The sequence below is a fragment of the Dryobates pubescens genome, chromosome 35 (assembly GCF_014839835.1).
Source record: "Dryobates pubescens isolate bDryPub1 chromosome 35, bDryPub1.pri, whole genome shotgun sequence".
In the NCBI taxonomy this organism is placed as follows: Eukaryota; Metazoa; Chordata; class Aves; order Piciformes; family Picidae; genus Dryobates; species Dryobates pubescens.
In genome coordinates this window covers 2,831,684-2,859,445 of record NC_071646.1, presented here as the reverse complement: position 1 = coordinate 2,859,445, position 27,762 = coordinate 2,831,684, and the positions used below count along the sequence as shown (strand labels likewise).

The 27,762-nt window shown below is 57.3% G+C and overlaps 1 protein-coding gene and 1 long non-coding RNA gene across 2 annotated transcripts; both read right to left on the bottom strand.

Moving 5' to 3' along the window:
* Positions 1 to 4,548: 4,548 nt before the first annotated feature.
* Positions 4,549 to 23,332, bottom strand: LOC104297273 (uncharacterized). Its single transcript, XM_009897181.2, has 17 exons — positions 23,163 to 23,332; positions 22,046 to 22,237; positions 19,856 to 20,050; positions 17,730 to 17,781; positions 17,459 to 17,569; positions 17,034 to 17,213; positions 14,033 to 14,099; positions 11,210 to 11,357; positions 10,730 to 10,909; positions 10,482 to 10,682; positions 10,109 to 10,294; positions 9,150 to 9,246; positions 8,210 to 8,292; positions 7,127 to 7,318; positions 6,259 to 6,441; positions 4,765 to 4,950; positions 4,549 to 4,646 (listed from the first exon to the last, which is right to left on the bottom strand). The coding sequence occupies exons 1-17, from the start codon at positions 23,239 to 23,241 to the stop codon at positions 4,549 to 4,551; spliced, it is 2,430 nt and encodes an 809-aa protein (XP_009895483.2). The 5' UTR covers positions 23,242 to 23,332.
* On the bottom strand, positions 20,916 to 22,117 carry LOC128898904 (uncharacterized). The gene is made up of 3 exons (XR_008463022.1): positions 22,046 to 22,117; positions 21,313 to 21,409; positions 20,916 to 21,001 (listed from the first exon to the last, which is right to left on the bottom strand). It is a non-coding gene; the product is annotated as an uncharacterized LOC128898904 (long non-coding RNA).
* Positions 23,333 to 27,762: the final 4,430 nt, after the last annotated feature.

The following is a 27,762-nucleotide window of genomic DNA, read 5'->3' as shown; positions in this document are numbered from 1 at the left end:
CTTCTCTGGACACCTTCCAGCAGCTCAACCTCTTTCCTAAGCTGAGGAGCCCAGAACTGGACACAGGACTCCAGGTGTGGCCTCAGCAGTGCTGAGCACAGGGCACAATGACCTCCCTGCTCCAGCTGGCCACACTGTTCCTGATACAGGCCAGGATGCCATTGGCCTTCAACCCATGATGGGAGCCAGCATGGTCTCCAGGTGTACAGCACCACCTGAAAAAGCCTTTGAAGCCCAGGTCCAGCCAGCAGTTCCCTGCCTCAGTCGCTCCAGGCAGCAGCATTTGAGCAGCAAGGGCAAAGGTTCGCAGGTTCACAGGCAGCAGCGTTCGGATGCTTGTTGGCACCTGCCAGGACACCTGCAAGTTGGGCTGGACACCACCTGCCTGCAGATGAGCTCCACTGCCCCCAAGCACCCACCCAGCTGGGCTCCTCCTGCAGCTGGGAGCTTGCTAGAAGCTGCAGCACTTCAAGAGAAGCAGCAAAGGCTCTGCAGGGAGCGGAAGGAAGTGCTCGCTGCAGAGCTCCGACACGGGGCAGAGACAGGGGCAGAGCAGAGACCTTCAGCTGCAGCTTACAACTGAATTTTAGGGCAGGCAGGAAGAGGCAGAACAACAACAGCAGCAGCTCTTTGTCATGTGGCAGGTAAATGACTCCTGCAGAAGTGACTGATCTGTGGCCCTGCTGCTGGGGCAAGGCTCAGGCTCACCTCCAGGCAGCAGCTGCAGCTGTGTTTTCACAGCAATATTTGCAGGGCTTTCACTGCCAGGCTCACCCCCACCCCCAGCCCTTCCCCCCCCATCTCTATCAGCTTTTTGATCACTCACATGAAGACATTCACCATGAAACCTCTCCAGCTCAGCACATTTAAGAAACCCCTGAATCCTGATCAGATCCAGGCACAAAGGTGACCTCGGTGGGGCTGAGAAACTGAACCCATGGAGGTGTCCCCAAGTGCAGGATTTCCTTGAGCCTACTCTAAGTCTTTGGCATTGTTGTGATGGTAACATGGGGAGAACTGCTCTTGATTGCACAGAATCAACCAGGTTGGAAAACACCTCAGAGATCATCAAGTCCAACCTATCACCTAATACCTAACACCTCCTGACAACCAAACCATGGCTCCAAGTGCCACATCCAATCCCCTCTTGAACACCTCCAGGGATGGGGACTCCACCACCTCCCTGGGCAGCACATTCCAAGGGCCAATTACTCTTTCTGGGAAGAACTTTCTCCTCCCCTCCAGCCTAAACCTCCCCTGGCACAGCTTGAGACTGTGTCCTCTTGTTCTGGTGCTGCTTGCCTGGGAGAAGAGACCAACCCCCACCTGGCTACAACCTCCTTTCAGGTAGTTGTAGACAGCAAGAAGGTCTCCCCTGAGCCTCCTCTTCTGCAGGCTGCTCTTCTGAAGAGCATTCTCAGCTGGGTGGTGGAGCCCTCCCAAGCCCAGCCCAGCCCTGTGCATGAGCTGCTGTGTGCAGTGCAATGCAGTGCAATGCAGTGCAACCAAAAGTGCCAAAGTGCTTCCTGGGCTGCAGCTGGGAGCAGCAGGGCTTTGTCACCCAAGGTCTCTTCTTGGCCAGTTTCACAGGAGGGAAAAGGAGAGCACTGGGGGAAGTGGCACCAAGTCCAGCAGGTCTCCAGGTGCCTCCCTGCTGTGTCCATTCCCTCCTCTAGATGTTCATAACCAGCACTGCCAGGAGGAGGGGGAAGAGTCCTATGAGAGACAAATGAGAAGCTTCAGACTTGAACATACAGGATTGTTTGGCTGGAAAAGACCTTGTCTAAAGCCCTCTGAGACCACCCACTCCAACCATCAACCCAGCACCACCAGCACCACTAAGCCATGCCATCTCCACAGGCTCTTTGAACCCCTCCAGGCATGAGGACTCCACCACCTCCCTGGGCAGCCTGTTCCAGTGCCTGAGCACTCTTTTAGTGAAGAATTGTTTCCTAATACCCAGTTTAAAGCTGCCCTGGTCCAACTTGAGGCCATTTCCACTTGACACTGGATATTCAACTCTCTTTCCCTTCCCTGGTCCTCTTTACCTTCTCCCCCATCCCTTTCCATAGCATGATCTTAAAGCAGCACCACCACAAACGTGCTCTGGGTCCTATCTAGAGGCTTTTGAGGCTGTTTTCCAAGCAAAGCACAGAGACAACCCCATAGGGACAGACAAGAGTGTGACACAAGGGGTCAGGAAGAGATGTCACTTACCAACAGTGATGATGTTTGCTCCACCTGGAAAGGAAGGAAGCCAAAATGTGAGACCCAGCAGGGAAGTTCATCAGACTCACAACAGGAGCAGCTGACATCAGAGCCAGGGCATGCTGGCAACAAGAAGAGAGGGAGAGCCCTTCACAGCCCCACTCCAGAGCCCTGTTCAAACCCAGCTGCACTGACCAGGATGCACTTCCAACAGCCTGCAGGTCCAGGCTGCAGCCTAATCATGCTCTGATGGCTTCCAGATAGGAACTGAGGCTGCTTCAGGAAGCAGCAATGCTTTAACCCTTAGCACAATGATCATGGAATCACAGAGCTGTTGTGGTCTCTAAGGTCCTCAGCAACACAATGGCCACTAAAACATCTCCAAAAGTGCCATGTCCACACACTTCTTCACACCTCCAGGGATGGTGACTCCACCCTGGGCAGCCTGTTCCAGTGTCTGACCACCCTTCCAGCAAAGAAATTGTTCCTAATCTCCAACCTAACCCTCCCCTGGCACAGTTTCAGGCCATTTCTCCTCATCCTCTCACCTGCTGCTAGGGAGAGGAGACCAACCGCCACCTCACTCCAGCCTCCTTTCATTCAGGGGGTTGTAGACAGCAATGAGGTCTCCCCTCAGCCTCCAGGCTCAACACCCCCAGCTCCCTCAGCTGCTCCTCCCCACCTCTGTTCTCCAGACCCTTCCCTAGCTTGGTTGCCCTTCTGATTTGAGGATTGCCAGAGGAAGGGGGGAAAAAACCCTCCAGATGTTATCAAAACAGAGTGTTGGCAGCAAGACAGCCCCAGGAGATGATAGGCAGACAGACAGAGTCACCTCTGCATTCAGGAGCAGGCCTGCTCCAGCCTCCCTGCTTTCCATCTCCTGCAAGGCACTGAAGAAAGGCTGCTCCAGCGAGGGTGAAGCCATCCTTGCACTGATAAGCTACCATGGAGCCATGGAGAAAGGCTGTGCCCTTGGTGCCATTGTGCAGCCCATTGTCAATGCTGGGAGGCTCTCCACAGTGCTGTCCTGCAGGAGGGACATCAGCAAGAGGGTCTGAGATCCTCTTCCAACTGCAAAGGTGAAGAGGGGGTGTGGGGAGGAGGTGCAGCCACAGCTCATGCATCTAGCAGCAGCTGAAACTACTCTGAGCTCTCTTGCTTGGCCCCAGACCTCAGCTACTGCCTGCTGGCCCCAGCCCCAGCATCTCACCCATGAATAAGGCACTGAAGTGCCTAAGCAGGCTGGAGGAAATGTTTCAGCCATTTCTGGCTGCAGGCAGCACTGTCCCCTGACTTCCAGCACTAGACCAAGTTGAGTGGAGGGAGTTCTAACATCCAATGGATCCTCACCCTTGCCTGGTAACTAGGGAAAGAAAACTTGTCTCCAGGGGTTGGCTTTTTCTACCCTTCCCTTGCTCCTTCCACTTTGCCAACATGGCATAGAAGCAGTAAGGTTGGAAGAGACCTCTAAGCTCATCAAGTCCAACCAGCCACCCAACCACTAAACCCTGTCCCAAAGTGCCACCTCCAGGGCTGGTGACTCCACCACCTCCCTGGGCAGGCTGTTGGCCAAGAAAACTGCACCTAGGGCCTCACAGCACTGAAATCCTGGGTTTCATGGCTGAAAGCAGCAGCACAAGCAGCCCAAGCCCAGCAGCCACCCCAGCTCTTATCTCAGTGTCTCTGTGCAGGGATTTCCCCTCTTACTTTCACAGGATGGAGGTGCTGCATCCCAGGCCACTCCACCTCCTGACACCACACATTTGGCAGCAGATGAACCCTGCAATTTGTACCTGAGGAAAGAGAAGGTTTAGTCTTTCTCAGAAGACAGCCCAGCAAGGGTCCTTGCCCTGCTCTTCACCACTGCAGGCTGGAAAGTGAGTAACCAGGTGTTGTCACTGCTGTGAAATGGGATCTGGCCACATCCAAGCCACCAAATCCAGGGCACTAAGGAGAGCTGCACTCAAGCAGGTCCCTGAGTGGCCAAGCCCATGTGTGTTGCTGCCTGCTCACCTCACTGAGGACATTACAGTTTCACTGGGCACTTGCACTGGGAAACCCTCCTCACTCTGAGGGTGCTGGAGCCCTGGAGCTGCCCAGAGAGGCTGTGGAGTCTCCTTCTCTGCAGAGCTTCCAACCCCCCCTGGCCATTGTGCTCCTGGGCAAGCTGCTGTGGGTGCCCTGCTTTGGCAGGGAGGTTGGACTGGATGATCCCCAGAGGTCCCTTCCAACCCCCAGCATGCTGGGGTGTGAAACCAGGGGGTGGGATGGGGGTGGATGTCACCACCTGTGACCTGTGTCTTCTGCCCCCCAAGTGGTGCCTTGGAAGCAGCACTGCACTCACCCAGGACGGCAGGTGAACACCACGACTGACTCGAAGGGGAACTCCTTGGCATTCACCTCCCCATGGGCTATGGTGGGAGCAGGACAGTGCTGCCCTAGAGGGATGGCAAGCAGCACAGGAATGAGTTCAGAGCCAGAGGTGAGCAGATCTGGGAGCAGCCCCTCAAGCACAGAGCAGGGAGGGACAGAGGGGGCAGGAACAGAGCTACTCACGGGTACAGAAGTCTGGGTCTGCAGACCAGGTTGTGTCATCCAGACAAGTGACATCAGAGGACTTCCCTCTTGCTGCAGCATAACCTGGCTTGCACTGATAGCTCAGCACAGTTCCAGCAGGAGAGCTCTCACCAACAGCCAGCAGCAGCTCGGCGAAGGGGAAGCGTGGAGCAGGACCGCAGTAGACTAACAATGGGAGGCAGCAGCAAGGTTGGTTTGGAGGAGAGCACCCAAAGGGGCTGAGGAGCACCAGCAAGCAGCACACAACCTGCTTGGGATTCAGGGTCTGGCATGGAGTCTGCATCCAACCCACTCAGCCAACAGCAGCACATCTCACACTTCCCAAGCAAACTGAGTCTGTGATACAGACCTCTCAGACCATCCAGGCCAGCCAGCAACCCAACCCCACCACTCAACCCTGCCCCCAGGAGCCATGGCCACACCTTCCTTGAGCCCCTCCAGGGATGAGGACTCCACCACCTCCCTGGGCAGCCTGTGCCAGTCCCTGACCACTCTTGCAGTCCAAATAAGTTTTCCAGATATCCAACTATGGTAAATTCCAAACCAGTTGGCACCAGGGGCAGAGCAGAGCAATTGGTCCTGGTATCCAACCTACCCCTCCCTGGTGCAGCTTGAGGCTATCTCCTCTTGATCTATTGCTTGGGAGGAGGAGTTGAGCCCCACACCTCACTCCAGCCTCCTCTCAGGGAGTTGTAGAGAGCAGTGAGGTCTCCCCTCAGCCTCTTCTGCAGACTAGAACACCTCAGTTCCTTTGCTTAATCAGAGAGAGGATGGAGCTGGGGCAGCAGCTCTGCCTCCCAGAGGCTCCTTCCCTGGGCACAACTCAACCTGCAGCACCCTGATTCAGCAGAGCTCAAAAGCCAAACCTCCCCAGGCAGGTCTGGGAGTGGGGCAGCAGGTCTGGCAGGTACAGAAGGGAGCTTCTGCCTCTCCTTTCAGTGCATTTCTGGATCGTTTGCTCTTCACAAATAAACAGCTTCAGGTCTAAACAATTCGCTGGGCTGGGGCTGGCTTGCTGAGCACACAACCTTCCTGTGGCCTTCCAGGATCTGCAGGGGGCTCCAAGAAAGCTGGGGAGGGACTTTTGAGGGTGTCAGGGAGGGATAGGACTGGGGGGGGATGGAGCAAAACTAGAAGTGGGGAGATTCAGATTGGATGTTAGGAAGTTCTTCCCCATGAGGGTGGTGAGAGCCTGGCACAGGTTGCCCAGGGAGGTGGTGGAAGCCTCCTGCCTGGAGGTGTTTGCAGCTAGGCTGGAGGTGGCTGTGAGCAACCTGCTGTGGTGTGAGGTGTCCCTGGCCATGGCAGGGGGGTTGGAGCTGGCTGAGCCTTGGAGGTCCCTTCCAGCCCTCTCAATTCTCTGGCCCTGTGCAAGGCCATGGCTACAAGTGCTCAGGGGGTGGGTGCTGACCTGCTCAGCAGCTCTCTGAGATGCTTCACTGCAATTGCTGAGGGAAGTAAGTTGCTACTCACTTGGGTCACAGGTTGGCAGAGGTGGATTCCAGTTGCTGTCTGCCTCACAAGTAACTACGCTGCTGCCTCTCAGCAGGTAATGAGGGTGGCACCCAAATGTCACTGTGTTTTTGTAGGTGTGCCTGGTGCCAAAGCCAGACAGCCTCATCCCATTGGGCACTTCTGGGTTCTTACAGCTGACCACTGGAAATGCAGAGAGTGAGAACATTACAAGGAGGAGAAGCCCAGCAGAGGCACTGCGCTATGTGAGCAGCTCACAAAGAGCTCTGGACTGCCTCCTGAGCTCTGGGACCATCTCCCTGGGCAGCCTGTTCCACTGCCTGACCACTCAGGGAGGAAATTTTTCCATCATGTCCAACCTAAACCTCCCCTGGTGCAACCTGAGGCCATTTCTTCTTGTCCCATCTCTGGTTACTGGGGAAAAGAGACCACCCCCCACCTGGCTCCAGCTGTAGAGCTCCAGGGAGCTGCAGAGAGCAATGAGGTCTCCCCTCAGCCTCCTCTTCTCCAGACTAAACACCCCCAGGTCCCTCAGCTGCTCTTCACCAGCCCTGTTCCCCAGGCCCTTCCCCAGCTTTGTTGTCCTTCTCTAGACTCACTCCAGCCCCTCCATGTCCTTCTTGGAGTGAGGAGCCCCAGACTGAAGGCAGTGTTCAAGCTGCAGCCTCACCAGTGCCCAGTCCAGGGGCACAATCACTTCCCTCCTCCTGCTGGCCACACTATTGCTGGTCCAGGCCAGGATGCTGTTGGCCTTCCTGGCCATCTGGACACACACTGGCTCATGTTCATCTGGCTGTCCACCAGCATCCCCAGAATCCCAGGAGGGATAAGCAATCAAGTCAAGAGAACAAGGAGAGGAAGCATTTACCTCTGCATTCAGGGGCTGGACCACTCCACACTCCCTCCAGGTTCTCATCCATTGTGCAGTGAATTGTGGCCTCTCCAATAAGAGCAAAACCTTTGTCACAGCTGTAGGTTGCAGTCATGCCAAAGGTGAAGTCTCTGTCCCCATCAGTCACCTGCCCATTCTCTGTCTTGGGAGGTGGTAAACAGGGAATAACTGCATGGCAAAGCAACAGCAAGAACATGCAAGGACATTTCCATTGAATCATAGAAGGGTAGGGGCTGGAAGGCACCTCTGGAGATCAGCCAGGGCACCCACAGCAGCTTGCCCAGGAGCACAGTGGCCAACTGAGTTTGGAATCTCTGCAGAGAAGGAGACTCCACACTCTCTCTGGGCAGCCTGCTCCAGGGCTCCAGCACCCCCACAACAAAGAGGTTTCTCCTCTTGTTGAGGTGAAACTTGCTGAGCTCCATTTTGTGTCCATTGCCCCTTGTCCTGTCACAGGACCCCACGGAAAAGAGCCTGGCCCCAACTTCCTGGCACCCACCCATCAGGATATTGCTCAGATCCCCTCTGGGGCTGCTCTTCTCCAGGCTCCACAGCCCCAGGGCTCTCAGCCTATCATAGAATCAGTCAGGGTTGGAAGGGACCACAAGGATCAGCCAGTTCCAACCCCCCTGCCATGGGCAGGGACACCTCACACTAGATCAGGCTGCCCAGAGCCTCATCCAGCCTGGGCTTAAACACCTCCAGGGTTGGGGCCTCAACCACCTCCCTGGACAACCCATTCCAGGGCTTCACCACTCTCATGGGGAAGAACTTCCTCCTCACCTCCAGCCTGAATCTCCCCACCTCCAGCTTCATTCCATCCCCCCTAGTCCTATCACTCCCTGAGAGCCTGAGCAGTCCCTCCCCAGCCTTCTTGTTTCCTCCTCCCAGAGATGCTGCAAGCCCCTCAGCATCCCTGTATCCTCCCCTGAACTCTCTGCAGTATTCCCCTGTCCCTCTGGCCCTGGGGAGCCCAGGGCATGCACCCTGCTGTTGCCCCACACGAGCAGCTCCGTGGGCACGGTGCTGAGGCAGAGCTGCACACACAGCATTGCTTACTGGTGCAGTAGGGAAGGTTGTCCCAGGAAACTTGAGAGCCTTGAAGCACACAGGTGGCAGTTGGCTTCCCCACCAGCCGGTACCTGGGAGAAGGAAAGGTTGAGTTCCTTGGAAAACAGGGGAAAAAAAACCCAACCCTAAGGGGATTCAGAAAGCTGGAGTCTCCAATGGCCTTCTCCAGAGGAGCTGAACCCTAGGGGGAAAGCAGCTCTCCTATGAGATTCAATCCACAGGCTGAGAGGGACCTCTGGACACCCTCCAGTCCAACCCCCACCCTGCTCCAGCAGGGCACCCACAGCAGCTTGCCCAGGAGCACAGTGAGCAGGCTGGGGGTTGGAACCTCTGCAGAGAAGGAGACTCCACCAGCTCTCTGGGCAGCCTGCTCCAGGGCTCCAGCACCCCCAGAGTGAAGAGGCAAAGAAGTTTCTCCTCGTGTTCAGATGGAACTTCTCACATTTACAGGCCCATGAAGAAGATGCCTTCCCCATTCTCACTCTGGTCAGCCCCATGCTGAGCAGTGGCACATCCAGAGAGCAGCCTCTTGTCTGAGCAGAGCTGGGTGACACCAAGGCACCATAACCTCTCCCTTTCCCTCTCCCCTGCTCCTGGCACCCCCAGGACCCCACAACCCTCTTTTCCTGAGACCCTTTAGGTGAGATGTGGAGAAGCAGACCCACCACACAAGAGCAAACCTTGAATCATTAGCAACCAGCAGCAGGAAAGGCACAAAATCTGCCAGATTTGCAGAGGCCCTGCTCTCAGGAGCAGGAGAGAACCTGATCTGACAGCAAGAGCAGGAAGGAGCCTGACCCCCACAACTCCAAACACCTCCCCCCAGCACTCTGTTTGCCAAGGAAACAGCCCCCAGCTATTAAAAGCCTCTGAGACCCCCAAGGGTGCTGTCACCCAGCCTCAGCTCCACCAAGCAGCCAATGCTTACCCATAGTTACAGGTGTAGGTTATTGTTGACCCAAACAGGAGGTTGGTTGTGAAGTCAAAGTTGCCATTTGGGAGCTCTGGTGGTCCACAAGACCTTCCTGCAAGGGGCAAGTGATCAGCATCAGCTTTGAGTCCTGTGTCCAGTTCTGGGCCCCTCAGTTCAAGAAGGACATTGAGAGACTTGAAGGTGTCCAGAGAAGGGCAAGAAAGCTGGAGAGGGGTCTGGAGCACAGCCCTGGGAGGAGAGGCTGAGGGAGCTGGGGTTGCTTAGCCTGCAGAAGAGGAGGCTCAGGGGAGACCTTCTTGCTCTCTGCAACTCCCTGAAGGGAGGTTGGAGCCAGGTGGGGGTTGGGCTCTTCTCCCAGGCAACCAGCATAAGAGGACACAGTCTCAAGCTGTGCCAGGGGGGAGGTTTAGGCTGGAGGTGAGGAAGAAATTCTTCCCAGCAAGAGAGATTTGCCACTGGGATGTGCTGCCCAGGGAGGTGGTGGAGTCCCCATCCCTGGAGGTGTTTAGGAAGAGCCTGGATGAGGCACTCGGTGCCATGGTTGAGTTGATCAGATGGTGCTGGGTGAGAGGTTGGACTGGATGATCTCTGAGGTCTTGTCCAACCTTATTGACTCTATGATTTTTTTAATCTATGTTACAGCATGATGGGGAAGAGCAGCTGACAGTGTGTCAGACTCACTGACCTTGGGGCAGGCACCAGATGGCAAAGGAATTACAGAGGGCAGAGATCAACATCTCCAAGTGAGAAAGGCAACCCCAGGAAGGAAGAGTGAGCATGCCCTAAGATGAGCACCTGGGGACCATTCCCATTCCCTATGCCCCATTCTCAGCTGCCCTAAGATGAGCAGCTGGGGACCATTCCCATCCCAACTGTCCTGAACCACGAGTGGGGGCCAGGATACAGAAGAGACTCTCTGGCTCGCTCCCTGGTCCCTTGAAGGGAGAACTCACCGATGCAGAAGTCAGGCTGGGCAGCCCAGGTGGAGTTGGTGTCACAGGTGACCAGGGGCAGCTTGTCCTTGTCCACCGTGTAGCCCGGGCGGCACCGGTACCTCAGCCTGGCCCCCACGGCGTAGGAGGGCTGCAGGGGCAGGGGAGGCTCGGCAAAGACAAACCTCGGGGGCTGCTGGCAGTCACCTGCAGGCAGGAAGAGGAAGGATGATGCAGGGGGGGCTTCTCCTCAACCCTTCCCCACCCGGGGCCCAGCCCCACACCTCCCAGACTCCATCCCCATGAAGACCCAGCCCCACCCAGCCCCACCTCTAACCCCACACATCCCAGCCGCATCCCTCTGCCCACCCCGCGCAGCCCCAGCCCCGCTCACCTCCGGCGCCGGGCAGCAGCAGCCCCACGCAGAGCCAGCGCAGAGCCATGGCCAGGCCTCCTCCGGCTGTCTGTGCCTTTCCCGGTGTCGCTCCCGGTCTCATTCCTTCTCCTGGTCTCGGTGCCAGTCCCTTTCCTGGTCCTGGTCGTAGCTCTTCTCCCGGTGTCGGTCCCTTTCCCGGCGCCGCTCCCGGTGCTGGTCCTTATCCCAGTGTCGGCCCCTTTCCCAGTGCTGTGCCGGGTCCCGACCTTTCTTCTCCCGGTCCCGGTGCCGGTCCTGGTCCTTTTCCCTCTCCGCAGCGATGCGCAGCGCAGCGCTGGGCACAGCCCTTGGCACAGCCCTTTCCGGGGCGGGCAGAGGCCGGGCCAGCGCCGGGCTGCTGGTACCGCTGCAGCCCCTTGGGATTTGGGGTCTATTTTTGGGGGGCTCTTAAGGGAAATAGGGGCGTGGGCTTTGCCGGGCCCCCGAGGCTCCCCCGTGGAGGTGCTCTCTCCGCCTTCTCCGCGGTCGGATGCGAATGGTGCCGCTGAACAACCGAGCAACGGCGGAACCGGGGCTGCCGCTGGGCTCGGCGCACCCTCCCCAGTGCTCTCTGCCCCAGTTCCTCCCCAACACGGTGCGGCTGAGCTCCGGTCAGACGGGGAGGGTTTAACCGAGGGCGAGTACCCAACCCACAACCTGCCTGACCAAGGATCTTTGCTCTCCCGTGGTCTACCCCTTGGCCTTACCCTTGCTCCTCAGTTCGGGCTCTCCCTTGGAGGGCACTTGTCCTTCACTGCACCTCTCCTTCCACGTCGGCAAGGTGAGGTTTAGGGCAAGCTTGGGGGTAGCACTGGGCGCCCCCTGGAACAGCCCCCGCTGCCTCCAGCCCCCTGTCTAAAGGCATGATGGAAAGGGCAGAGCGAGGGATGGCAGCAGGACGTGGGACAGCTCAGCTGCTTGGGTGGCTGCTGCCTCCTCCTCTCCCCAAAGCACGGAACCATAGAAGGCACTGGGTTGGAAAGGACCTCTGGAGGTCATGCAGTCCACCCCCCTGCGGTCAGCAGGGACATCCCCAACTTGATCAGGTTGCTCAGGCCCCCACCGAGCCTGACTTCAAATGGACTATGGGGATGGCAGCCACCAGCACGAGCCCAGGGAAAGGTGCTGTGTGTCCCAGTTCAACAGCAAGCAGGATCAGGAAACTGAGCTGCACCTCCCTGTCCTGCCCAGGGCTCTGCTCCTCTCCTGCCAGAACACCAAAAATCCCAGCCTGGAGGGGGTTGGAAGGGACCTCAGGGAATCATCCACTCCAACCCCCCTGCTAGAGCAGGAGCACCTGGGGTAAACCAAAGAGTGAAGCAGAAAAGCACTTTCACAGCCCCTGCCTCAGCACTATTAATTATGTCCCCATGCCAAGACAAACCAAAGAGCCCAAGCCACCAAACACAGAACCAGAGGGTTGGAAGGGGCCTCAAGGATCATCCAGTTCCAACCCCCCTGCCATGGCCAGGGACACCTCACACCAGAGCAGGTTGCTCAGAGCCAAGCAGGGAGCACTTACTGCAACCCCCTGAGCTCCTGGCTGGAGCTGCAGCCTGGGTATTGGGTAGAGGATAGGAGCAGTGCAGGAGGACTTGGGTTGAGGCATGGGAAGGTCACAGCTGGGGCAGAGCACACACGTTCCCAACACCACCCTGGTGCTGCCTGGGGTGGGAATGGGCTCTGCTCCAGCAGTGCTGCCTCACCTCTGTCGTCAGAATTACCAGGAAAGGCTGGGCACTGCTGTGCAGAGCAGCACAGCCCCAGCAGCAATTATCTGAGCAGAGCAATCATCTGAGCAGAGCAATTAACCTGAGAGCAGCCAGCGAAGGATGAAGCTGCAAAATCATTCCCAGGGCTCTGTATCTGCCTACAGCTCCCTGAAGGGAGGTTGCAGTGAGGTGGGGCTTGGTCTCTTCCCCCTAGTATCAGGTGAGAGGAAGTGGCCTGAAATTGTGCCAGGGGAGGGTTAGGCTGGAGATGAGGAAACATTTGTTTGCTGCAGGAGCAGTCAGGGGCTGGCACAGGCTGCCCAGGGAGGTGGTGGAGTCCCCATCCCTGCAGGTGTTCAAGAAATGTGTGGCCATGGCACTTGGGGCCAGGGTTTAGTGGCCATGGTGGTGGTGGGTTGAGAGTTGGACTCAATGATCTTAGAAGTCTCTTCCACCAAAACCAATTCTATGATTAGAATCATAGAATCACAGACCTGTCAGGGCTGGAAAGGACCTCAAGGCTCAGCCAGTTCCAACCCCCCTGCCATGGGCAGGGACACCTCACACCACAGCAGGTTGCTCACAGCCACATCCAGCCTGGCTGCAAACACCTCCAGGGATGAGGCTTCCACCACCTCCCTGGGCAGCCTGTGCCAGGCTCTCACCACCCTCATGGGAAACAACTTCTTCCTAACATCCAACCTCAATCTCCCCACTTCTAGTTTTGCTCTATGCCCCCCAGCCCTATCCCTCCCTGACACCCCCAAAAGTCCCTCCCCAGCTTGCTTGGAGCCCCCTTCAGGTAGTGGAAGGCCACAAGAAGGTCTCCTCAGAGTCTTCTCTTCTCCAGCCTGCACAACCCCACCTCCCTCAGCCTGTCCTCATAGCAGAGCAGCTCCAGCCCTCTGCTCCTCCTCGTGGCCCTTCTCTGAACACCTTCCACGAGAAGGTTTGATTAGTAAAGATGAAAACAAAGCCCACCCCAAGCCCCAGGCAGGTCACCAGCACTGCTGCTTTGCTGTTGCTTTTATTTACAGACCTGTTGGCTCACCAATCCTGGCACTGTCCCACTCCTTGCTGCACAGGGACCTCAGTGAATGAAAAAAAACCTCGAGGAGGTTCAAGAAATGCCAGGAACCCTTGCAGGGCTGTGCCAAGGAGGTAGGAAATTATTTTCCTGCTGGAAAGAAATGTCCAGTGACCTTTAGGAGAGGCTGCCCAGTGAGCTGGTGGAGTCCCCAGCCTTGGAGGGGCTCAAGAAACCTGTGGCCATGGCACTTGGCCATGGTTTAGTGGGCATGGAGGTGTTGGGCTGATGGTTGGACTCAGTGACCTTAGAGGTCTTTTCCAGCCAGAACAATTCTGTGGTTCTGGGGTTTTAAAGCCTCACTTAGAGAGTTGCAGAAGTAGTTTTTTCCTATTAAAACAAACAGACAGACAAACAAGTAGGGATTGGACCACAATGGAGCTGGGTTTGAGTGGGTTTGACCTTCCTGCTTCTTTAGCATGAAATCCTGGCCTGTGAAGTCAGCCACTTGACCTCAGGTTGCCTTATTGCCCTTAGAGCTTCAGTGCTGACGTCAGGGCTTAGTGGGGCAACTCTCCCTGCCCTCCAACAGCTTCCTGCTGCTAAGGATGCTTCAGCCCTCAGCATTACCCTGCAGGAGGGAAAGGAGCAGTGAATGGGGGTTAGCTGCTGCATGCTGCAGCCCCTCACCTTTGGGAGGAGTGAACTTTGCAGCTTCTGCTTTGGGACACCTTGGCCCCAGCCATGGTGACCAGAAGGGTCCTTTGGGTGCTCCCCAGGCAGGTCCTTACCTTGGGTTCCTTACACAGGTGGGAGTGGAAGGGCACCTTGCAGATGGGGCAGATGTGGCAGGTGGGGCTGAGGGGGGAAACGAGGTGGGCTGGGGTCCCCTCCCTGGCCAGGGGACACACAAGGCTGCTGCCTGTGCCACTGTGGACGTGGGAGAGGTGCATCTGATCAGCACAGGGAGAGCAGACAGGACGCTGTGGGCTGTGGGGAGAGAACCAAGGGTGAGTCCTGATGGGCTTGAGTCAGAAAGTGCTGCTCCAGCGCAGGCTCCAGCACCCAGGGAGCTCCTTTGATGAGCAGCCTCAAAGGGCTGCACTTCTTAAACTCAAACAAGCAGCAACTGATGAGCACAGAACTGAAAGAGCTGCTCCAGGCTTGGGTCCAACACTAAACAAAGGGTGGCTGAGGAGCACAGGTTGGTTGACAGACAGCCAAGGATACCACACAAGTGTTGTCCAGATAAACCTCACCCCAGGGTCCCCTCCCTTTGCTTGCACCATGCTTTGCTCCAGGCACCAAGCCATAAGCATGAAGAACCAGCGCTTCCCCACCCCCACCACTGGTTTGAGGGCTTGACTCAGCTTTGGGGGTGCTCAGCACACACCAGGGTTCCTCATACTCACCCCTGGTCCTGCTGCTGGGGCAACTCAGGCTGCTGCCTGGGTGCCACAGGGTTGCTGCCAGCCTGGCCATAGTGGGCCTGGAGCCACGACTCACAGATGGGGCAGGTGTGGCTGCTGCAGAGGAGAAGCACTGTTGAGGGCATGCACTGAGTCTCTCTAGGCAGTTCAGCTTCCCTGGTACTGAGGAACCATCCAGAGCAGGATGAAAGCCTGGAATTAGCTACCACAACCCTCCCTTGCTTTGCTAAAATGCATGAGATCTTTCTAGGTTTCTTCCTGAGTGCACCTTGAGTCCAGTTCTGGGCCCCTCAGTTTAAGAAGGACATTGAGAGACTTGAAGGTGTCCAGAGAAGGGCAACAAAGCTGGGGAGGGGTCTGGAGCACAGCCCTGGGAGGAGAGGCTGAGGGAGCTGGGGTTGCTTAGCCTGGAGAAGAGGAGGCTCAGGGGAGACCTTCTTGCTCTCTCCAACTCCCTGCAGGGAGGTTGTAGCCAGGTGGGGGTTGGTCTCTTCTCCCAGGCAAGCAGCACCAGAACAAGAGGACACAGTCTCAAGCTGTGCCAGGGGAGGTTTAGGCTGGAGGTGAGGAGAAAGTTCTTCCCAGAAAGAGTAATTGGCCACTGGGATGTGCTGCCCAGGGAGGTGGTGGAGGCCCCATCCCTGGAGGTGTTTAGGAAGAGCCTGGATGAGGCACTTGGAGCCATGGTTTAGTTAGTCAGGAGGTGTTGGGTGCCAGGTTGGACTTGATGATCTCTGAGGTCTTTTCCAACCTTGGTGATTCTGTAACCCCACAAAACCCAGATCCTCCTCACAGCCTGACCCACCCCTGGTGCCCAACCTCACCTCATCCAACCCAACAAAGCTTCAGCTTGGAGCTGCCCCCAGAGCAGAGCAGGGGTGGGAGGGGCAGGTGCAGGTGCTGCAGGGCACAGCACCCCACAGGGACAGGAAGAGGAGAATGTGCTGAATGCCTTTTGAAAGCACTGAGAGAACAGAGCACCCTAAAACTGCTCAGAGCTCCTTTGGGTTTGAGGGGGGGGAGCAGAGAGGAGTGTTCTGAAAGTGATGAAATGCTGCCAAACTCAGCACACCATGAAGACAGGAAAAGAGCAGGAATGAACAAGGGGGTGGGGTGGTGGAATTAGGTTCAGCTCTGCTCTGCAGTGAGTTTTGTCCAAGCCCACCCTGGCAGCTGCATCTTTAAGTGGCAGACAGACCTGCTGTTGTCCGTGGGCTGGTTTACTTCCTCTTGTTCTGGAGGAGCTTCTCCTGTGTCCTCATCCCTCTCCACATCTGCAGCTTGGGCAGGAATGCTGAATGCAGGGAGAGGAGTTGGAGCTGGTCAGCCTGGAGAAGAGAAGGCTCCAGGGAGACCTTAGAACAGCCTTCCAGGGGAGAAAGGGGGAAGAGAAGAAGGGGGGGGAGGAAGGAGAGAGAAGAGAAGAAGGGGGGGAGGAAGGAGAGAGAAGAGAAGAAGGGGGGGAGGAAGGAGAGAGAAGAGAAGAAGGGGGGGAGGAAGGAGAGAGAAGAGAAGAAGGGGGGGAGGAAGGAGAGAGAAGAGAAGAAGGGGGGGAGGAAGAAAACAGAATGGGGGAGAAAGAGAAAAAAAAACCAAGGGGGAAAGAATGGAAAAGGAGGGAGTGAAAGAAAGAACAAAAAGAAGGGGGAAAAGAAGAGACCTTAGAGCAACCTTCCAGTGCTTAAAGTGGGTGAGAGAAAAGCTGGGGACAGACATTTAGCAGGGTCTGTTGTGACAGGGCAAGGGGTGATGGTTTGAACTAAGAGGGGGACATTTAGACTGGATAGAAGGAAGAAGGTTTTAATGCTGCCCCAGGCTGCCCAGGGAGCTGGGAGCTGCCCCATCCCCGGCACCATCCCAGGGCAGGCTGTGTGGGGCTCTGAGCAGCCTGCTCTAGTTGCAGATGTCCCTGCTGAGTTCAGGGGGCTTGGGCTGGATGAACTTTAAAGTTCCCTTCCCACCCAAACCTTTCTGTGATTCTAAGCCAGCCTGAAGCCCCCCAAAGGCTTGGCTTCCCCTGCAAGACTACTGCCCTCAGACCTTCTTCCTAAACCAGCAAACACTTCCACTGCTACAACCAGACTGAACCCAAAGCCATTCAAACTGCAAGCCCTGCTCTATCCATCTACAGATAATCTCTCCCCTGCAAGTGCTCCTTTCTCCCTGGTTTGCTTTACATGGACCCATGCAAGAGGAACAGGACCCCCCTCCCTGGAGGTGTTCCAGGCCAGTTTGGATGAGGCTTTGAGCAGCCTGTGCTGGTGGGAGGCGTCCCTGCCCATGGCAGGGGGATTGGAACTGGATGAGCTCTCGGGTCCCAAAGCATTCCATGAATCCCTAAGTGCCTGCTCAGCTGCAGTACCTTGTGTCTGTGGGGCTCCAGCTCTCCTTGTCATCCATGCTGGTGGCTGTGTAGATGATTAGTGAGCCAGGCAGGGCAATCACAAACTCCTCACAGGCACCACAGCCCTGGTCCCCAGGAGCCAGGGCAGCGTGCAGCTTCTGCTTAACCATGGGGGACACGTGGCAACTCGTGGTGTAGCTGTGGATGAGAAAGATGGGGAGGATCCCTCCTGCCCAGCACTGAGAGCTGCTGGGGGACACCAAAGCATCCCAGGAAGCAGCCAGCACCACTCCAGCGGCTGCCAGCGCAGAGGAGTTGGCATTCTGGAGCCCGAAGCTGCAGGGGGATGTGCCACGGGGCTGCGGTCAGGCACGGCGAGGGATTTGTGGCTAGAAACAACACCAGGGCGTACAGCCAAGCAGCTCTGGGGGCAGGAAACCTACCACAGAGGGGACTGGCAGGGCATGAGCTGCCTCTCAGCATTCACCACTGCTGGGTGCATGGGAGGATCCCTTCCGTTCACCTCCTGCATCTCTAAAGGCGTGCTGTGAGAGCTGGGGAGACAGAAAGGGGGAAAGCCAGGGGACAAAGAGTCTTAGCAAGATGGACAACCAGTATTCATGGTGCAGGTATCCACTGGGGGGAATGACTGGCAGGGCCTGAAAGGGAGCACTCAGTTATCCTTCAGGGCTGTCATGCTTTAGGCTCACTTACTGAGCTTTCTTGCCTTTCCGTCTCAGGATGATCCAAGCTAGAAGGCCAAGGGCTGTTAGGAGAGCTAAGAAACAGACAAGTTAGAAAACAGACAAACCAACCCTGGTCTCTCCCTGGAGGTGTTCAAGGCCAGGTTGGGTGAGGCCTTGAGCAGCTTGGGCTGGTGGGAGGTGTCCCTGCCCATGGCAGGGGGTTGGAAGTGGAAGATCTTTGAGGTCCCTTCCAACCCATTCTGTGATTTTCAGTTTCAAACTACTTACCAATGCCACATGGGATGATGACAGCTGCTGGAGAAGAAAAGAAACTGATGTTAAAACCATGTAGCCAACACTGCTGGGGAGAAAACAGAGAAGCTCCTTAACCTTTGTCCACAGAGCAATCTTGGCCAAACCCTGGAGACCATAACACTGCTGAGAAGACAAAATGCTGCAAGCCAAGCTGCCACTAAGTACTACCCACATCAGCAGGCTCTCCCTGAGTCCCTCACCCTGCCTCTCTCCACTGATGGAGCTGAGGTCTATAGATTCATCTCCCTGAGTCCCTCACCCTGCCTCTCTCCACTGATGGAGCTGAGGTCTGTAGCTGCATCTTCCTGAGTCCCTCACCCTGCCTCTCTCCACTGATGGAGCTGAGGTCTGTAGCTGCATCTTCCTGAGTCCCTCACCCTGCCTCTCTCCACTGATGGAGCTGAGGTCTATAGATTCATCTTCCTGAGTCCCTCACCCTGCCTCTCTCCACTGATGGAGCTGAGGTCTGTAGCTGCATCTTCCTGAGTCCCTCACCCTGCCTCTCTCCCCTGGTGGAGCTGAGGTCTGTAGCTGCATCTTCCTGAGTCCCTCACCCTGCCTCTCTCCACTGGTGGAGCTGAGGTTCATAGATTCATCTAATTCCACCCTCAGCAATGTCCAAATGCAGCTAAGATGACATCCTGGCCTCTACTGGGGTGCTTGGCTGCACAGAAGGAGATTCAGGGATCAAAATGCCACCTTGTGTCATGTCTAAGGAGTGCCTCAGCTGGGAGCAGAGAGGAAAGGGCATTAGAGCAGGGGAAAAGGCTCTGAGATCCCCTTAGAAACTGGGAGATGGACCCAGAGAAAGGAATGAAGGTGGCACAGTGAGAGCAGAAAACCAAAGGCAGGTGAGGTCATGGGGGCCCAACACAGGGACAGTTAAGGACAATGAAGCCTCTCCTGGCTCCTTACCTAGCCAAGAAGGACTCCCTGCTCTCTTCTCCTGCAAGGCTGCTGTGATGAGAGAACAAAGAAAGGAAAACCACTGCAAATTTTATGCACTCTCCCTGGTTCCATGACCCTTAGGAGAGCCCAGTGAGGAGCACATGCAGCATGGGCTCTCATGGAAGAGTCACACAGGGACCTCTTGGCCACCACAAGCCTCAGGGATAGAGGGAAGCTGCTGTCCCACTTGGCTGTGTTGCCCAGGTGTTGCTGCCCATTAAATACAAACCCACTGGAACCAGAGAACCAGGGAATGGTTTGGGCTGGAAAAGACCTTTAGGGTCCTTGAGTCCAACCATTCTCTAACTCTGCCAAGTCTGGTGCTAAGCCATGGCCCTCAGCACCACATCTCTGTGTCTTTTAAGCACCTCCAGGGATGGTGACTTCACCACCTCCCTGGGCAGCCTGCCCCAGTCTTTGAGAACCCTTCCAAGTCAAGAAGTTCCTCCCAAAGTCCAACCTAAACCTCCCCTGATGCAGCTTGAGGCCATTTCCTCTCCTCCTCTCACTAGTGAGAAGAGACCAACCCCAACCTGGCTCCAACCTCCTTTCAGGGGCTTGTAGAGAGCCAGAAGGTTTTCCCCCAGCATCTTCTCCAGAAGGGTTTAGGCCACCAGCTTAGGCAGCCACTGACACACTTCCCCCTGGTTATTACCACTCTGACTGTTCCTCTTGAAGGGAACAGTGTCAAAGTGTGCACTGCTCTGCTCAGGGTCTCCTGACACCTTGCAAAGCAGAGCCCTGCTCACCATCACTGCTGGAAGAAGATGCTGCCCCCCTGGAAGCTGCTCCCTGCCTGCCCAGACTGGGCTCCCTCCCTTTCTGGGAGCAGGGATTTAGGAGTGCAAGAAAGACTGCTGGAGAGCAGGATAGGGCCCCAGCACTGCTCACCTCTGCATTCAGGAGGAGACCCACTCCAGGAGCCATCAATCCCATTCTCCATCACACACTGAAGAGTTCCATGTCCCAGGAGCTGGAGCCCAGGCTCACAGGTGTACATCACCACCGAATTGTGGGTGAACTCCACCAAGCTGCTGCCATTGTGGTGCCCATTGGCAATAATTGGAGGTGGAGGGCAAGAGATGGCTGGGGGAGAAAAAGAATTCATGAGGTGACCCCTGGGATGCTCCTCTCAAGAGGGGAAGATCCAAGGGCTGCTCACATTGCACCAGTGGCAGGAGCAGAGGCTGGATGGGAGCATTTGCCACCCTCTTGGCACACAATGACTTGTTGGGAGCACAGCCCTGTGAGGAGAGGCTGAGGGAGCTGGGGTTGCTTAGCCTGCAGAAGAGGAGGCTCAGGGGAGACCTCATTGCTCTCTCCAACTCCCTGAAGGGAGGCTGGAGCCAGGAGGGGGTTGGTCTCTTTTCCCAGGCAAGCAGCACCAGAACAAGAGGACACAGTCTCAAGCTGTGCCAGGGGAGGGTCAGACTGGATGTTAGGAAGAAATTCTACACAGAGAGAGAGAGATTGCCCATTGGAATGGGCTGCTCAGGGAGGTGGTGGAGTCCCCATCACTGGAGGTGTTTAGGAGAAGACTTGATAGGGTGCTTGGTGCCATGGTTGAGTTGATTAGATGGTGTTGGATGATAGGTTGGACTTGATGATCTCAAAGGTCTCTTCCAACCTGGTCTGGTCTGGTCTATTCTATTCTATCCTATCCTACCCTATCCTGCATGCCCAGGGGCAGGACACTGCCACACCAGGAGCACTGGCTGCTCATCTGTGTCAGTCTCTCAGTGCTGCTGCTGGGCTCTCCCTGCTTCCAGCACAGCAGCATCTCCTTCCCAGGGATCCCCAGCTGCACTTAGTGCAATCACAGAATCAATAAGGTTGGAAAAGACCTCAGAGACCATCAAGCCCAACCTAACACCTCATGACCTAATCACCCCACCATCCAAGGCTTGGAAGATTTGGTGCTGCCAGCCAAGTGCTGGACACCTTCACTTACCCCAACACGTTGGAATGTCACTCCAGGCAACTTCATCTCCCCTTAGGGAGCACCAGACATGAGGTGAAAGTCCCTTTAATGTGTACCTGCAGGGGTGAAAGCACATCAACAGATCAACTGCCCCCTCCCTGGAGGTGCTCAAAGCCAGGCTGGATGAGGCCTTGAGCAACTCGGGCTAGTGGGTGTCCCTGCCCATGGCAGGGGGGTTGGCACTGGATGATCTCTGAGGTCTCTTCCAACCCAACCCAGTCTATGATTTGTTGTTGTCACCACCCAAGACCACATCACCCCACAGAGGTGCTGAGGACTTGACAGGCAAAGTCCTTTGTCCCATCTCACACTCCAGTGACCCTGGCCAGGAGACTGGGAGGCAGTGGGCAGCTGGCTTCACACTCACCCAGGGTCACAAACCACCACTGCCTCTGCATGGAGCAGATGATCCGTTGCAATGACTCTGCCATGCTGTGGATTTGCTGGAACACCACAAGACTTCCCTGGAAAAGATCATAGATGGTCCTTAGGACACTGCAAGGGTGGGGAAGAGCTCAGAGATGTACTTTCCATGAGAGCATGGTGAGGCCACACCAGCATGGAGATGCCACACCAGCATGGGGAGATGTGCCAAGGGCTTACAGCAACAGGACAAGGGGCAATGGCTTTAACCTAGAAGAGGGGAGATTGAGACTGGAGATGAGGAAGAAACTCTTTCCAGTGAGGGTGGGGAGACACTGGAACAGGTTGCCCAGGGAGGTTGTGGATGCTCCCTCCCTAGAGGTGTTCCAAGCCAGACTGAGCAGCCTGGTCTAAAGGAGGGTGTCCCTGCCCGTGGCAGGGGGATTGGAACTGGGTGATCTTCAAGGACCCTTCCAACCCAAACCATTCAAAGAATCCTAAATTCATTGAGCCCAACCATCAGCCAACACTGCCAAGACTGCTGCCACATCACCTTTGCAGGGTGAGAATTCAAGTGTGGAGAATCACAGAATGGTAGAGGCTGGAGGAGGCCTTGAGCAACCTGGGCTGGGGGGGAAGGTGTCCCTGCCCATGGCAGGGGGGGTTGGATGATCCTTAAGGTCCTGTCCAGCCCAAAGCAGTCCATGAATCCATGCAGCACCATGGAGGCAACTCACTGTAACACAGCTCAGGAACTTGTGACCAGGTCAGATTGTCCAGGCAAGTGCTGGTGGCGAGCTGGGCTGCGGTGCTCTCGTAGCCTGGCCGACAAACGTAGCTCACTGTGGTGTCCACGGGGTGGAAGTTCTTCAGTTCATCTTCTTGTTTGATTCTGGCAAAGAACACCCGAGGGGGGCTGGGGCAGCTGCCTGCAGAGGCAAGCAGAGCATGTGGTTAGCCAGGGCAAGGGCTGGGTCCTGCACCAGCACCACAACCACCCCATGCGACGCTACAGGCGCGGGGAAGGGGCCGGCAGAAACGGACCGAGGGGTGCTGGGCACCAGCCACCAGCAGGCCTGGAGCAGCAATGGTGTGGCCAGCAGGACCAGGGAAGTCATGGGGCCCCTGGACTGGGCACTGCTGAGGCCACACCTGGAGTCCTGGCATCAGTTTGGGGCCCCTCACTCCAAGGACATGGTGGGGGCTGGAGCAGGACCAGAGAAGGGCAACAAAGCTGGGGAAGGGGCTGGAGAACAGGGCTGGGGAGGAACAGCTGAGGGAACTGAGGTTGCTGGAGAGAAGGAGGCTGAGGGGAAACCTTGTGGCTCTCTACACCTCCCTGAAAGGAGGCTGGAGTGAGGTGGGGATTGGTCTCTTCCCCCAGGATGACAGGATGAGAGGAAATGGCCTCACATTGCACTAGGGGAGGTTAAGATTGGAAACTAGGAACAATTTCTCCACTGTAAGAGTGGTCAGGGATTGGCACAGGCTGCCCAGGGAGGTGGTGGAGTCCCCATCCCTGGAAGTGTCCAAAACCCCTGTGGCCATGGCACTTGGGGACAGGGTTTAGTAGCCATGGTGGTGGCATGGAGTTGAAGGTTGGACTGGATGACCTCAAAGGGCTTTTCCAACCAAAACAATTCTATGACTCCATTGTTTATCAACCCATTGGGCTCCAACAGACTGAGCAGAGTCATGCAAAAGGAGCAGGCAGAGACACTGTGACCAGCAGCTCCATCATGAGCTGCAGCTGGGGGAGGAAAACCCTTGGGGCAGGGATTGCTGAAGCAGCAAAGGCTTTCACAAGCCAAGGGCATCACTAAGCAACTGCTCAGGGGACAGTGAGGTACTGACGGCCACAGAAGGCAGGGAGGTTGGACCACTGGGAGTTTGGCAGGCACTGGATGGTGTCTGAGAGCGAGGGGCGCTTCATGTAGCCCTTCCTGCAGCTGTAGGTCACCCTGGAGCCCACGCTGAAGGTTTCCTGCTGCTCAGTGCCTTCCGGAGGCTCTGCGTGGCTAATGCTGGGCAATGGCCCACAGTCACCTGCAGGAGAGGCAAATGGGATTCAATGGGGCTCCTGCTGAAGCTCCCTGGGCAGGGCAGGGCACAGCACAGCCCCCCAGGACGTGCACACAGCAAAGCAGAGCATCCGTGGGGCACACAGAGGACACCCCCAGGGAGCACACAGCCCCCCCCCATGGAGCACACAGCCCCCAGGCCATGCACACAGCAAAGCAGAGCATCCGTGGGGCACACAGAGGACACCCCCAGGGAGCACACAGCCCCCAGGCCATGCACACAGCAAAGCAGAGCATCCGTGGGGCACACAGAGGACACCCCCAGGGAGCACACAGCCCCCAGGCCACGCACACAGCAAAGCAGAGCATCCATGGGGCACACAGAGGACACCCCCAGGGAGCACACAGCCCCCAGGCCATGCACACAGCAAAGCAGAGCATCCATGGGGCACACAGAGGACACCCCCAGGGAGCACACAGCCCCCAGGCCATGCACACAGCAAAGCAGAGCATCCGTGGGGCACACAGAGGACACCCCCAGGGAGCACACAGGCCCCCCCATGGAGCACACAGCCCCCAGGCCATGCACACAGCAAAGCAGAGCATCTGTGGGACACACAGAGGACACCCCCAGGGAGCACACAGCCCCTAGGCCATGCACACAGCAAAGCAGAGCATCCATGGGGCACACAGAGGACACCCCCAGGGAGCACACAGCCCCCAGGCCATGCACACAGCAAAGCAGAGCATCCATGGAGCACACCCACACAGAGCACAGAGCCCAACACGGAGCACATGGAGCACACCCCCATGGAGCTCAGCCATCTACAATGGAGCACACCCAAATGGAGCACATGGAGAGTATGCAGAGCACAGGTGGAGCACACAGAGGGCACATCGAGCACATACATGTATGGAATATAGCCGCATGGAACACATCTACCTGCAAGGAGCACACAAGCCCCCATGGAGCACACCCCCTCACGACATGCACCCAACACGGCAGAGCACAAGCGGAGCACACCCATGCACACGGAGCACACCCCCGGGGGGACAGGAAACCTCTCTCCCATCCCCCCCCCCAGTCTCCCCCAGCCCTGCTGCCGGGCGCTCACCCCACGCCTCAGGGAGCAGCAGCGGCAGCAGCGCGGCCAGGAGCAAGCGGCGGTGCCCGGAGCCCATCGCTGCTGCCCATCGGGTGCGGTGCGGGAACCGGAGCAGCGGGCAGTCCAGCACGAACCGGAGCGGAGCACGAACCGGAGCACCGGGCAGTCCAGCACGAACCGGAGCGGAGCACGAACCGGAGCACCGGGCAGTCCAGCACGAACCGGAGCGGAGCACGAACCGGAGCACCGGGCAGTCCAGCACGAACCGGAGCGGAGCACGAACCGGAGCACCGGGCAGCCCAGCACGAACCGGAGCGGAGCACGAACCGGAGCACCGGGCAGTCCAGCAGGAACCGGAGCGGAGCACGAACCGGAGCACCGGGCAGTCCGGCACGAACCGGAGCGGAGCACGAACCGGAGCACTGGGCAGTCCAGCACGAACCGGAGCGGAGCACGAACCGGAGCACCGGGCAGCCCAGCACCGGCCACAGCAGTCCCGAGCACCGGGCAGCCCAGCACCGGCCACAGCAGTCCCGAGCACCGGGCAGCCCAGCACCGGCCACAGCAGTCCCGAGCACCGGGCAGTCCAGCACCGGCCACAGCAGTCCCGAGCACCGGGCAGCCCAGCACCGGCCGCAGCAGTCCCGAGCACCGGGCAGCCCAGCCTCGGGCACCGCCCGGCTCCGCTCCGCTCGGCGCCGGGCGGGGAGCGCAGGGGGGAAGCGAAGCCCTTCCCAGAGCCCAGGAAGATGTTGCTCAAGAGCAGCCGTGGGTGCTGCTGTTGCTGCTGCCAGGCACGGGCAGCACCCCGCGCTGTGAGACCTGCAGCCAAAAGCAGAGCCGAGGGCTCACCCGCCCCCGGCCCCTCCCCCGGGTCCCCGGTCCCTTCCTACCGTCTCGGTTCCGGGAAGAGCCCTGTTGGAGGTGTCCCGCTGGAAGGGTCACCTGCAGCTGGAGGAGGACTTGGGCTGAAGGACACGGTTCTGCTCCTGTCTGCTCCAAGAGGCACACTCCAGCATCCCAAGGAATACGGTGGGGCTCTCCAGGCTTCCACCGCCTCAGCTTCTCCCCCAAACCTTCCCTCCACACCTGCCAGGAAAGTATCCCCACTTCCCGAAGCTGTCAAACCCCACAAAGGGCAGCGTGAGGGTCTTGCCAACGTCAGGCTGTCAGCCCTGCAGCTCACCCCGGAGCCAGGAGGGGTGGAAAAGGTCTCATTTGTCCTCCCCGTTTAGTTCTGCTGCCTGTGGGGACAAGAGCTGCGTCTCCATCGGTGCCTTCATCCTTCCGTGGCAGTGTCTGGCCCAGGGAGCACAGCCCGGGCTGGGGGCAGCAGCTCCCTGCCAGAGCCCCCCCCTTTCAAACATCCTCTCCCCCTCCCTAGGAACAGACCTTTGGAGAGAGGGGGAGAGGGGGAGAGGGGGAGAGGGGGAGAGGGGGAGGACTTTGCTGCAACAAAAGGAGTGGATGGAGGGCCAGAGGGCTGTAAATCAGCCCCACTTGGCAGCTGCTGACGGAACTCCTTCCATTAACACCTGCACACAAAACAAGGCCCTGGGGGTAGCACCATTGCCACTGGAGCAACACCAGGCAGACACACAACTCTTTGAACAGGGCTCCCTGCTGCCCACAGAGGCTTGGGGATTTCCTCCAGCCTGGCTGGGCACAGGAGGCATTTTCCTTGGCTCTGTGAGGGGAAAGCAGAGCTGCTGTGGGCTGCCTGCCTGCAGGGCTGGTGGGAAGAGCTGAAGGAAGGGTTGGGGTTGGTATTTGCTGCCCTGTGCAGTTATGCTGAGGAACTGCTGCCAGTGACATGTGGCATTGTGTCACCTCACCCCGAGGAGAGGGCAGCCAGCACCTTCCTGCCCCTATGAGCCAGGCAGCAGCGCAGTTTCCACTCAGAAACTCTGTTATTTCCTCTTAATTTCTTGTTTTCCACTTTTATTTCCCTTTCCAGCAGAATGTAAGTGCCAAGAACATCTAACAAAAGGATTTGCCACCAGGCCAAGGCAAAAGGAAGCTGCTAACAGGGGAAAAAATGCTTTAAATGCTGGGGAATGCTCTGGTAATAGGCTTAAAGCAGTGACCTCAGCATGGGACAGTGAGTTGCTGAGAGGTATTTGGCAAAGGCTTCTGGTAATGTTGAGCCTCCTCAGGGAGGGACCTTGGTTCCTGTGACATCAGAACCACCAACTGCTGCACTTGCACTCAGTGAAACTCCCTCACAGCTTCAGATTACAGAATCCCAGCGTGGTAGGGTTGGAAGGGACCTCAGGAGATCATCCACTCCACCCACAGCAGCTTGCCCAGGGTCACAATGGCCAGGGAGGGTTGGAAGCTCTCCAGAGAGGAGACTCCACAACCTCTCTGTGCAGCCTGCTCCAGAGCTCCAGCACCCTCACACCAAAAAAGTTTCTCCTCCTGTTCAGATGGAACCTCCTGGGTTGTGGTTTGTGCCCCTTGCCCTGTCCCCACCCTGTTGCTCCCCTCCCTTTAGCTCTTGCTGAGATCCCCTCTGGGGCTGCTCCTCTCCAGGCTCAACAGCCCCAGGGCTCTCGACCTTTCCTCCTCACAGAGATGCTCCAGGCCCCTCAGCATCTTCCTGGCCCTTTGCTGGACTCTCTCCAGCAGGTTCCTGCCTCTCTCGAGCTGGGGACCTGCATTATCTCAAAACCCAACAGAGCACAAACCCCCCCGGGGGCAGGAGCTGCCCCTGCAGGTGAGCCTGGTGATAGTGGTTCTGTGCCTGCTCAGCTGGAGCTGCTGAGGGCCCCTGGCTTTATCTTGCCCTGCCAGCCCTTCCCCTCATGAGTGCTGACATGAGGCCAAGCAGATGGTGAGGGCAGCCTGACCCATGCCGCTCTGCACACCCACACTGCCAGGCTCAGACTGGAACAGCAGGAGGTTTCCAGTAAAAGCAGCCAGCAAAAACAGGGCTTGAGCTGCCAGAGCTGCTCTTGGCTTTCCACAGGCACCCACCCTCAGCTCCCTGCCTGTTTGTACCACCCCTGCCCAGGGCAGCAGCCTGGGACTTCCCCGGCTCTCCTGCAGCCCCCTTCAGGTGCTAGAAGGCTGCGCTAAGGTCTCCCTGGAGCCTTCTTTTGTCCAGGGTGGCAGCAGGGCAACATGGCAGGGTGCAAGCAGCAGATCCTTCTCTGTCTGCTCAGAGCATTGCAGAGCTGCCTTTGCAAAGCAGAAGCAGCATCTTCAGAGGCTGAGGTGAGCAGCTCCCCCAGGCCCTGTTGGCTGTCATCTTTCACAGAGCCTGTGAAGAGCTTATGGAACCCTAGAATTGTTCCAACTCCAAGCTCAGTGAGTCCAACCAGC